The sequence below is a fragment of the Xiphias gladius genome, chromosome 4 (assembly GCF_016859285.1).
Source record: "Xiphias gladius isolate SHS-SW01 ecotype Sanya breed wild chromosome 4, ASM1685928v1, whole genome shotgun sequence".
Lineage (NCBI taxonomy): Eukaryota > Metazoa > Chordata > Actinopteri > Istiophoriformes > Xiphiidae > Xiphias > Xiphias gladius.
Genome location: NC_053403.1, coordinates 8,842,533 through 8,854,976, shown reverse-complemented (window position 1 = coordinate 8,854,976; position 12,444 = coordinate 8,842,533). Strand labels below are relative to the sequence as shown.

At 46.7% G+C, this 12,444-nt stretch overlaps 1 protein-coding gene across 2 annotated transcripts; it reads right to left on the bottom strand.

The window, feature by feature from the left end:
* Positions 1-3,045: 3,045 nt before the first annotated feature.
* aida (axin interactor, dorsalization associated) lies at positions 3,046-11,903 on the bottom strand. 2 transcript variants are annotated; one of them, XM_040126102.1, is made up of 11 exons: positions 11,626-11,901; positions 9,851-9,917; positions 9,694-9,747; positions 8,915-8,969; positions 8,764-8,827; positions 7,916-8,022; positions 7,706-7,714; positions 6,784-6,906; positions 6,415-6,537; positions 5,581-5,698; positions 3,046-5,447 (listed from the first exon to the last, which is right to left on the bottom strand). In XM_040126102.1, the coding sequence occupies exons 1-11, from the start codon at positions 11,730-11,732 to the stop codon at positions 5,348-5,350; spliced, it is 927 nt and encodes a 308-aa protein (XP_039982036.1). In that variant the 5' UTR covers positions 11,733-11,901; the 3' UTR covers positions 3,046-5,347. The 2 variants fall into 2 exon arrangements, with proteins under 2 accessions (XP_039982036.1, XP_039982037.1); XM_040126103.1 differs by lacking the exon at positions 7,706-7,714 and having other exon boundaries at positions 11,626-11,903.
* Positions 11,904-12,444: the final 541 nt, after the last annotated feature.

The window sequence follows — 12,444 nt, the reverse complement described above, 5'->3', positions numbered from 1 at the left end:
GTTTAGTTTCTCCTGCTTCATGTGCTGTTTGACTGGGCAGGGTCACAACTTGACACATTTTACTGCCACACAATGTCTGTATTTTAGCATTTTGTATAATGTAAACAAAGTACTTTAGGAATTGCCTTTATGTCCTAAACCGATGAAAATGTGGTCTTGACAAGATTCAGCTGTCCTCAAATGGGCAGAAAACTTCCATCACACCTTCTTTTTCTCTAGGACACATTGCTATTGGCAGTGTAAAGTGTGGTGCTTGAATAGTCTGATGCTGGGTTTACCCAAAATCCAAATCAAGATACACTAAGTGTCAGTTCACCCAAATAAAAAACACATTTTACTTACATGCCATTAGTGGTATCTTGTCATGCAGGTAGGTTTGGTTTAATTAAGGTCTTTAGGTTTTGAGATAACTATCGGAGCTTCCACCACAAAACAGTGGAGGTGAACGGAATTTCATTTTTTTTGCAACTACTTTCTGTCCCTCAAAATGTCTCTGTAAACTGTATTGTTTGGTCTGCGAATTATCCTGAGTAACAGAGACACTGATTTTGAAAAAGAGAAGCTGTGGCTAAATTGTTTAAATGCTGTGAGCACGGCAAATTAAATTCCGTTCATCTCAATTGTGCTGAGATATAGGCAGACTTTTCAGAAATGGGTATTTCAGAACCTACCTAATATTCAAGGTTCAGTTTATTCACTCATAAAATCACGGAAAGTACAGTACAGTCCATCTTAATCAACCAGTGTTGAGTGCAGATCACAGGAGAAACACCCATTAATTAAAATCAAAACTATTTCCCAGTAGTTTTTATTGTGGAATATAGTTTGATGTTTTTGTCAATGATTTTATTTTATGGTATTTATTTCCTCTGTTGTGTAAGCAGTGTTGGTTGATTAGGATGAGAGCAAACAGCACTTAAATCAATGAAAATGCTGTGAAAAATCCTTGGCAGATGACATTCTGTCTTCTTGGCTCACCCCTTGTGTCCATTCAGTGTTTCTGGGAAAAATTTTGGCCGGCCTAAAGAAATAGTCTGACCTGCTAAAGAAAAATACTGTTTGTTTTTTTTTGAGAAAAGAATTAATTCGTTCGAGGAATAAAGTAACTTGGAAATCCTTTTACAGAGTATGAAAAACATTCATAGCTCTTTTTTGAAGTGGACTGTCCAATGCATTGAATGGTTAAGTTTATGTAGGATTGATCCTCAGTCCTTAATACAACAACAATATAAGTCAGTAGCATTCAGGGGCTCTGGATGAAATCCACCACCAAACTGCCACATTTGCAGTTTATTAGAAATTAAAAGCATTGTAAATGTTTGATACAATTCCCCTTTATCTGTCCATAAAACTAAAACACTCAACAATTCTCAGTTCTACCATATCGTAGCACTTCATACATACTGTCAACTGTATATTCATCAGTTAGTGTATCTTACAGTTAATTTACAGTCCTGAATAACGAGACATTAAAAAAATAAAATCTAAAATCAAATACTACAATGTAGATGTTTTAGTGAAGAACATCATAGTCAGAATGGAAACAAAGTTACATGCAACTTCATTTTTAAAAAAGCCCTTTATAACAGGGTGACATGAAATCAAAATAAAAGTAGTGGGCTTTTCTGAGTAACAACTGAAGAGAGAGGCAATCCTTCCAAAGGCAGCCCAAGAGTACAAATATGTCCTTTGACTGCCAATAAGGATGCATCCTCCAAACAGTCCCATGGAAGCATTTCATTCAACTATAACTGTGTACATAAAACATTTGATCTGCAAAGTAACACTATATTAAAATCCACTTGCTGGCAGATGATATGTAATCCATCCAAAAACTGCATTTCTGCTTGCTTAGAAAAAGATTGGTGTTAAACTAAATCTGAGCCTTAACCAAAGGCTCACACTGTATACAGAATACACATCCACAGCATGCAAACCGTGCTGCATCCATTTTACTCTTTATGCATTTATAAAACTTTATGCAACAGTATTAAAACATGATAAATTCGATACATACTGAAGCATGAACACTGACATGTAGTAACTGTCAGAATTATGGGGCTATTTAATTGCTACTGGGTAATAACCTCATTCATTCTTGGCTGAAACAAATACTCGGAGTAGGAAAATCAGACAAGGCCGACAACTTTCAAAACTTATTACTCTAAAAATGCAAACTACCAGGGCAAAATGTAGAGGCCTCTGGTAAACAACACGTTATTTATATTTAACATATAATTGCACCATGTAACATTATGAATGCCACTGCTGAATCCACTACCGTCTGTGACTAAACACTAAACCATTATGGAGTCTGGAGCGTGCCACCAATTATACTTTTGTGTGTTTGTGTGTGTGTGTGTGTGTGTGTGTGTGTGTGTGTGTTGTTCAGTTATTTCTATTTTTGTGATAGTTTCAATTTCAAGACAACTCCTGACAACACAGAACAATAAGGGTTCCTGCAGCTTTAAATTAAATCTGCATTAATCAGCATTTTATATTAACAGTGACGTGTTACTCATAGCAGCAAAGCGATGGAGAATTATCCCACAACTCAACAGCTCAGCTCTACGGAGCCATTTTTAGCATCTTTCAACTTACTGTTCTAGCTTTACAGCCTGCAACTCTACTGTTTCAATTCACCTTTGCGGCTCTCGACAACTCGATTATTACTCACAGCAGACAGATGTTTTCAGTAAAACAAAGCTAAAAACCCTCTGTACACTACCTGCTCAAACATCAAACAGCAGACAGACACGGTTAGAGACAAGCTGGTAAACATAGCGGAGCATTTAGCAGCAAAAGAGCCTATCTATATTCTGAGAGATCTCCTTCTCAGAAGTTGGTAGAGACCAAAACAGAGTTAAGAGGAGAGTGAATATTGGACGTACAGTTATAGGATGCTCTGTGTTTGCTTAATGTGCAAATAAATACATTTTTGCCAACAACTTTACCATATCAATTTAAGAGGTGATGTTGTATCAATGGTTGTTTTTACATCTTATATCGATGGTAAAAATTGGCAAAAAAAAAAAAAGTGCAGATTAATATTAAAAAAGCATAAAATGGAAACTAAAGGTTTAAACAGAAAACAAATAGTAGGAATGGATTTTGATACTTTATAATTCCTCTTACTAGTGTCTGCGTATCATTTAATAACCTTTTTTAAAATTATTTTTGTGATTCCAATTTAACAATTCGTTTATTAAGAACTTAAGTGAGAGTAATTAAAATTCAATCATAATTGGATAACTTAATCATTATTTTTACTTTCTTATAATGAATTTAAATGCAAATTTAATTCATCAGTTTGTAAAAGTGTTTTTAAATTCACTGATTTATTATTTGATTATAATGTTGGCACGCTGGAGACTCCATAAACCATGCTGTACTATCATAAAATTCAAGAATGCACTTTTGGTGTCTTGATGAAGCAAACAAACTGTGCCACTGCTTGCATGCTATTTATCCTGGAAATGGCTTCGCATACTTTGCTTCAACTTCCCCAACAAGTCCACATTTTTAGGCAGACTACTGTTGCTTTTAAAAAAAGGTACAATAAGTAACATTCAGAAAACCCTTATTATTATTGACACCCGTGGCCGTTAAGTGAACTGCAGTCAGCATCCTGTTGCTCGCGCTCAAGCTCGCACTCCGTAGGTAGGCGCTAGCGAGCATCCTGGGCATCATGTTGACAAATGAGGTAACTAAAGTTACAGTTAATATAGTTTGACTATAAACTATATTTGAAACTAAAGACTATATTTGACTCTCAAGCGCTGGAACAGCACTTAAAAACAAAGTGTGGAGATAGCGTTATGTTTTTTTGAAACAGGATTTGTAAAGCCTACTATTGCTATCAACTTGCTAGCTAGTGGGGCTGTCACTCTCTCCAAAAATCAAGTTCGAACAAAGTTCAAACGACACCTGCCGCAGCCGAGTGCGCTGAATGGTGGGCAGTCAGACGAGGTTGTACGCTCGACGTCGCTCCGCTCGTCTGTGGTGCCTCCGCTGCCTCACTTGGGTGGCAAGCTCGCGTTCGAACGAGTGCTCGACTTCGAATGAATTGTGACAGCCCTACTCGCTAGCACAATATAGGCCAGTGACGTTGAACCAATCCATTCTCGTTGTATGATACACTGACTGCATTTATGATACGTGGGCATTAGCTAGCTAGCCAGCTCTATCAATCCCTGTTTGTCTAGCTTCCACCGAGAGGCTCAGCCATGTTAGCATAGCTAAATTTGCTGCCACATGCTGCCACAATTCATTATTGACGTGATAGTTTTCCAATCACAACTCTCATTTTGCCAAATCGATGCACTAATGTGTCAGCATTAGTGCGACGTTTTACAGTATATTGTCAGGTAACGTTACTGTACTTGAATGGGTCTGGCAGTGGGTTGAGACAGTGATAATCCTAAACTCACATCAGTTATAAAAAAGGTGATGGGGTGGGATGAGTAACGTTAGACTGGAGATAATGGACGTAAAGGTTCTAAAGAACATACGTCTTGTTTTGTGCTGGGAGCTGGTTGTTCGTTGACGTAAGCGGGTTCCGTTTCTAAGCTGAGGCTAACTAGTGTTGCACACCGTCGGCGCCGCACGGGAGCGGAAAAGAGGCATTGAGGCAAGGCACTCGGGAGCGAGTCGGTAAATTTGTCCCGAGTCCCTTGCATAGAAATTAGTCCACAGGCTGTTACAGGCAACCGACAAAGTCGGGGAGGGTCTCATCTTTTAAGTTAAATTACAATCCGTTCACACATTTGCAATAAAAAAAACAAAAACAAAAAAACAATATTAATACATGTAAATTGCATCTCACACTCTTACACATAGTACCTTTAATGTTTTGCTGAATTTAACTTCAGTCCAAGGGTCAATGTCCAACAACTCTATAAAGTCTTAAACTTAAAATTAAGCACCTGCAACGACTCGTGTTTTGTCCCATTTCCCAAAATCAGAGAGCTAAGGAAGACTAGAGATGAGGTGTTTAACCGTTTCAACAAAACCACTGCTGTAATATGAAAACCCTTGGTCTCCGGCTAGTCAAACCACCACTACTTTTGGAGAAGGGTTTCCTGCAACAGAGGAGATTTGCATTTTACAACAAAATCAAAGATTATAAAAATGGAAAAACTAATGTGGCGGTCTGAGCTGATGTGACTAATGTTTGGCTCAGTTCCCTTTACTTTCTTCATATACTGTGGAAAGCTGGGCAAAAAAAAAAAGACAGCGGGCTTCATTTAGTATTGCTGGATGTGATAAGGTGGAATACCACATTTTGCTGGATGTGGATGTCATAGAGATTCAAAGAGGAGGTGCAAAGTTCAAGGCGTGCTCCGACTTAGCTGTCCTTGTGTAATGTCTGATGAAGATGGAGATAAAGTGGTTTCTTTGTTAGAAGCTGCAGTTTCTTCCTCTTGAAGTCTGTGGGTTTCTTGTACCTGAAATTCAAGAAGGTACAGTATGTGTTTCATGATCCAAAAGACACTAAAGGACTCCTATGAAAAGTTTTTTTCATTAAAAAAAAAAATCATAACAAGACAAGACAAGACAAAACAAAAACAGTTGACTCACAGTTCAATTACGATGGGTCCAGGTTTGATCTCATCCATCTCCATGAAGGCAAAACATTTTGTGCTGGTAAACCTCTTTTTGGGTTTGTAGTGCTTGAATTCAAAGAAGATAGCTGCCCCTGGAAAAAGTTATGGCATTGATTAAACTTTATGAATATTACGAGGGGATACAGAATGACTGACATAGGCTTTAAGACTCGGTTACTCTATCATTACTTTTAACCTCACTTTCCAGTCTGGTCTCTACCCAACAACAACACCTGCTAGACATTGGCATCTAAAAAAAAAAAAATCATCATGGCATTAAATGATGAAAAAAAAACTTTTGAGATGTTAGAAATGTAGGAATTGAGTGTTATTATACGGCTTTATTTATAATATGTGGCTGGATTGATGTGGTAGACGGGCCTGGGACAAAAGCATGCGGTTGTGGCCCCTTATTGACCCCTCGCTACCCATCTGTTGCCCTCTGTGCAACCTGTACCCTGTCATGTTCAAGTTCCCATTAACTAAAAGTGTACACGGCAGACTATACTTGGCAGCTTTACTATTCGGGCCCTGGTTTTCTGTGTGATAGTTTGCAGTTAATTGATTAAAACACAACCTAATGTTGGAATAAGCACCATTTGAGCACAACATAAACTAAAAACAGCAAAACTCTTAAAACTAGATTACGACACTGGGGCCACATTTTTAGGGAATAATGCAACCTTGGTTGATTTTGCACTTTAGTGGCGCCAGTTCCCAAACAAATAAGCAATTAATCAAATTGCCAAAACCATTTGACATGCAGTGAACCTGGGATTTCATTGACCTCTGGAGGTTTGGGCCTTACCTTTTGGTAATTTCTCCACATGTCTCTGGATCTCTACGTCCACACTGAAATGAATGTAGGTGTCCTCCTTCCTGGTGGCCACAGGGGTGTCCTGCACTGGGTTCAGGTCTACACCATTTGAATCTGCAGGGGCAGAAACAGAGGAGACTCTAGTCACAAGAGAGGCATTTTATACAGCTGTATAACAAGCTAGTGTATGTAAAGAGATTTGGTTTGGTCTTTGTTTTTTTTTCTTTGCAGACAAAGGGCGTGGCTGTAATGCGAGACCAGCAGCTGTGGAGGTCTTCACCACTTCTCCAAGCTGAAACTGTTCACTCTAACCAGGACATGACTTTTTTCAAATGTGCAGGGTCCCTATGGGATCAATACCTTTGACACTTATGGTCATGTAAGGATCGATGCACTGCCCGGCATCCTTCAGGCCAATTTTTTCAATCTTTACTGTAAGTAGTGTCATCCCTGGCTCTGAGGGTAGCCGTGGCAACAAGGTACCTGTGAAGGACAAAGGTTACGGGCATTACCAGTTACCATAACAACAGATGGTGACATAACCTGGGACCATTGAGTAACCAATAACCAACAGACAATGTTTTCATGCTTTTAATCATTTGATGAGAGGCTTTCGTGTTAAGTTACCAATGAAATATTAAAAATTAATAAGGGATAAAGAGCTTAAATCCCGGACCACGCCCTGGTTAGCATCTGTTCCACTAGGTTTCGGTCCTTGCTGCATATGTGGCAATAACTTTGCTGTTCAGCGCCGGACAGGGCTTTTTTTTTTTTTTTTGCTCAAAACAGCTGCCTGCTGGAGCTGAGAGCGACTCTGACGAGAGCAGCGAGAGTGAACCAAGTCGGTAGAGTTTTGGGCCATAAAACAAAACCCATGACATAAAACTGTCAGTATCAACCCTTTAAACATCTGTTTGAAAGTAGGTATAACTATCGCAGATTGACTAAAAAAAAAGATTTATAATAATTGTTCTCATGAAGGCTAGTTTTCTTTTACTTAGAATATGGACAGAAAACTCCACTTTCATGTTTCTGCTTCTATGGAAAAAGCCTCTCATTTGGCCAAAGCTAGTGAAACAATGGCAAACATGGTCAGGTGGAAGAAAATCATTTTAAAAAAGTTAATATGCTAGATTTTTAATTCACATTTTTGTCGATTCAGCAACAAGCTGTGTACTTCTACTGAGAGACTATAGTAGAGAAAACATCTCTGTCTTGCAGAGAGATCGTCTGTCATGCAGTAGAGGACAAAATCAGGTGCCGTTCGTTGGTGAAGCCGTACCTTGCGAAGCTGCAAATGACGCAGGCAAGCAGGAATGAGCGATGAAGCCATGCACAGCACCGACAAAAAGAGCAAAGAGACACACAGTCAAACAGCCCTTAAAAAAAACAAAACAAAAAAAAAAAAACACTGGACAAGCTGACACAACCAGGCAAACATCCCAAACAGCGGATGTGTCTTAAAACGGTTATTGGCGAAAATCGACAGTACCAGGGGCTCGCGGGGGGAAAGCCTCTGTTGAACCTGCTCCTGCTGCTGCATCCTCCTCCTCCTCCTCCAGCTCGAGGTTCTCCTCTTCACCTGGAGCAAGGATTTTCCTGACAGAGAGAGAGACAGATGCAAAGCCTTAGCACTTTAGCTACAGATTAGATCCAACTTCAAATATTCCTGGCAGCAGAGAGAGGGATGCAGAACAGTGGTTCCCAAACCTTTTAGCTTGTGACCCCTAAAACCAAAACAGTGTCTTCTTCCACCAACCAGAGGGACTGTTCTCTAATTATTGTATAATAGTATATAATAATAATAACATTTTTTGTTATTTGAATCACTTTTAGTGATTTACGCAAGACAAAAAAGAAAAGATGGGAAAAAAGTAAAAAGTAAATACAATTTTGAGTAGTAGAGATACTTTTTATTTATGCTTTCCCATTCTGTCGATCCTCTTGAAAACAATAATTCATTTTCTGAATGTTTTGGTTGGTTCCAAAATCTGATTGTGAACCACTGATTTAAAAATGTAGGAAAATTGAAATATAACTAATAGGCTGTGGTTTAGGTTGGGATTTTAGACTGTTGACCAGATAACCTTTGACTCTGGGTGCAGTACTTGCGATGGACATTATACACAATTATCTGACAGTTTTATAGACTAAAAAATAAATTGTTTAAATCAAAAAAAAAAAAAAAAAAATGACCAATAATGAAAACATCTGTTAGTTACAGCCCCTCAGGGAATATCCATACAGGACCGCCTACAGGTCAGGCTCAGGCGCGAGTGTAAAATGTCAAAAAAACAAAACAAAAACATTGACATCGGACATTAAGTGATGGATATTTACCTTAAGGGCACCGGCTGGACATCAAAAGGAAACTCTTTGTTATAGGTCAGTATACTTTTAATTACTGTTGACAAATGGAGAAAATCAGATGTAAGAGAAATGGTCAGAATATATCAACGGGGGAACCCTTAATTCCCAGTCACACACTTACTGGTTTCCAGTTTCTTCAGGTCCTCTAACTTGAACTCCTCCTTTGACTGCGTGCACTACAGAACATAAGACAAAAGGACACACTTGACAGTGTACATCTTTCGGGGAATTTAGACGCACTTGTGCTGTCAATCATACCCTGAATTCAACTCAACAAAATAAAAAAGGGGAATTTGTTTTTTTCCACACCAGTGCTATATTCCCGTGAGTGTGAAGAGGCTTTGGGTCAGCATTTAAAGCAACATACAGGGAGGCAAAATGTGATAATTATAGTAAGTGTATAATATTATTGCAGTTCATTCCAGTATAGACGGTGCATAGTACAGGAAAGCCAGTCTTCAAAGTTGGTATGAAGAAATTGAACGCTCAAAAATAAAAAATAAAAACACTTTAAAAGGTTAAATATGGAAAGATATTTCTATTATTTTTAACTCATAGAATTTGCACACAGTGAGGTGCAAGTCCACCAAAATTAAAACAAGTTGCATAGTGCAAATGTGTTCAGCTATGTCGCCTTCACAGCAAGGTAGTGAATCGAGCATGGCGTGCGGACTGAGAGCTGCACCATGGGTTTTCTATTTTTTATTTATTTAGTTTTTTTTTTTTTTTTTTTTTAAAAACACTCAGAAAGTGACAGACACGTTTTTAGGTGGCCGGTCAGAAATGTCTTAGGCAAGGCGCGGTTGTGCTGGTGGAGTGCGGACGCCTGACCACAGTGTTTCTTAAACTGTGGCTACGGCGCCGATGCGTGCGGGCCCGGCGTAAGCGAACGACACAAACCTGCAGGCTGGCACTTCTCATTTCCAGGCATGTCGCGATCCTTCCCAAAGTTTTCTTTCAATAAGGGAAAGAAGAGAAAGGACAAGAAAAACACGTGTTATGTTGATGCAAGGCACCTGACTTTTCCGCCCAAAGGTTAACGAGGCGCAGCGGTTACCTTCTGCTCCTCCGTGAAGTCTGACGGATTCGTTGACTGGACCTCTTTCTGCAGTTGTCTCGCTAGACTAAAAGATCAACCAACAAGAACACGGTTAGAGGCGCGTGTGAGACGCGGCGCGGGGCGGCGCGGCGCGCGGGACGCGAGGCGGCCCCGCGACGCGCGCGGCGCGGCGCGGCGCGGCGCGGCGCGGCGCGGCGCGGCGCGGCGCGGCGCGGCGCGGCGCGGCGCGGCGCGGCGCGGCGCGGCGCGGCGCGGCGCGGCGCGGCGCGGCGCGGCGCGGCGCGGCGCGGCGCGGCGCGGCGCGGCGCGGCGCGGCGCGGCGCGGCGCGGCGCGGCGCGGCGCGGCGCGGCGCGGCGCGGCGCGGCGCGGCGCGGCGCGGCGCGGCGCGGCGCGGCGCGGCGCGGCGCGGCGCGGCGCGGCGCGGCGCGGCGCGGCGCGGCGCGGCGCGGCGCGGCGCGGCGCGGCGCGGCGCGGCGCGGCGCGGCCGCGGCGCGGCGCGGCGCGGCGCGGCGCGGCGCGGCGCGGCGCGGCGCGGCGCGGCGCGGCGCGGCGCGGCGCGGCGCGGCGCGGCGCGGCGCGGCGCGGCGCGGCGCGGCGCGGCGCGGCGCGGCGCGGCGCGGCGCGGCGCGGCGCGGCGCGGCGCGGCGCGGCGCGGCGCGGCGCGGCGCGGCGCGGCGCGGCGCGGCGCGGCGCGGCGCGGCGCGGCGCGGCGCGGCGCGGCGCGGCGCGGCGCGGCGCGGCGCGGCGCGGCGCGGCGCGGCGCGGCGCGGCGCGGCGCGGCGCGGCGCGGCGCGGCGCGGCGCGGCGCGGCGCGGCGCGGCGCGGCGCGGCGCGGCGCGGCGCGGCGCGGCGCGGCGCGGCGCGGCGCGGCGCGGCGCGGCGCGGCGCGGCGCGGCGCGGCGCGGCGCGGCGCGGCGCGGCGCGGCGCGGCGCGGCGCGGCGCGGCGCGGCGCGGCGCGGCGCGGCGCGGCGCGGCGCGGCGCGGCGCGGCGCGGCGCGGCGCGGCGCGGCGCGGCGCGGCGCGGCGCGGCGCGGCGCGGCGCGGCGCGGCGCGGCGCGGCGCGGCGCGGCGCGGCGCGGCGCGGCGCGGCGCGGCGCGGCGCGGCGCGGCGCGGCGCGGCGCGGCGCGGCGCGGCGCGGCGCGGCGCGGCGCGGCGCGGCGCGGCGCGGCGCGGCGCGGCGCGGCGCGGCGCGGCGCGGCGCGGCGCGGCGCGGCGCGGCGCGGCGCGGCGCGGCGCGGCGCGGCGCGGCGCGGCGCGGCGCGGCGCGGCGCGGCGCGGCGCGGCGCGGCGCGGCGCGGCGCGGCGCGGCGCGGCGCGGCGCGGCGCGGCGCGGCGCGGCGCGGCGCGGCGCGGCGCGGCGCGGCGCGGCGCGGCGCGGCGCGGCGCGGCGCGGCGCGGCGCGGCGCGGCGCGGCGCGGCGCGGCGCGGCGCGGCGCGGCGCGGCGCGGCGCGGCGCGGCGCGGCGCGGCGCGGCGCGGCGCGGCGCGGCGCGGCGCGGCGCGGCGCGGCGCGGCGCGGCGCGGCGCGCGGGACGCGAGGCGGCCCCGCGACGCGCCGCCACCTCTCCCCTGCAGGTTTTAAGGACAGATTCGTTAAAAAAAAAAAAAAAAAAAAAAAAAAAAAGGGGGAGCGGAGCGCAGGCATGCCGCCCGCGCCGCGCCCGGGGTAAGATCAGCTGTGTGTGTGTGTGTGTGTGTGTGTGTGTGTGTGTGTGTGTGTGTGTGTGTGTGGAGAAGCCAGGACACACACACATGTTGAATGCAACTTACATTTGGTACTCATCTATAGCCTCCACTAATTGTCCCCACGAGTCAAAGTCTGTGCCTTTCTTAAAACTGGCGTGCCATTTCTGAACAGTCTTGTTGACATCGGACATTGTGGCGGGGCGGGTGCTCGCGGCGCACTCAGGGCAGCATAGCCGAGGAGGAGATTCATCTACGGGGCTCCGGCGGCGGCGGCGGCGTCGTCAGCCAGGTTATCTGCTGTCCGGAGGCGCACAGATAGACCGGTGACACCCCGACCAAGCCCTTTCTGCCTGCTCACCCTAATATCGCATCCGCAAGAGAGAGGAAGTCCCGCCTGGAGCTCGGGGTGCGCGCGTTTTGGGACTCGGGGTCGCCCGACTGAGCAGGCAACAGGATGTCCGTAGTACGGCTCTTCTTGCTGTCTGTGCTACAAATAGGTTCACTACTGTGGGAAAAAAAAAATGTGAAGTGGTTTTTAATTTAAAGGTCCAATCTGATTTTATTGTTACTAGATGAAGTACATTGTAGTGGCTATGTTAACATACGCTTGTGTTTCTCACTGATCATGATTTTCTCAGAGGTAAAATGATTCAGTAACTTAACTGTTTCTCTTTAACAGCAGAATATTCAAGGACCACTGTCAAATGAAACTGTAAATGCATAATTTTTTATTTGGAAATACAGAACATGTGGTTAACCTTATGATTTTTCTACTCCTTTAAACATGAATTTATTTTGTCTTCTAAATGGACTCAAATTACAAGATAACAAAAAGCCCCTCAATGTTTTTTTTTTTTTTTTTTAAACCTATTTAGATTCTTTCCCATTTTCCATCTGGTTATC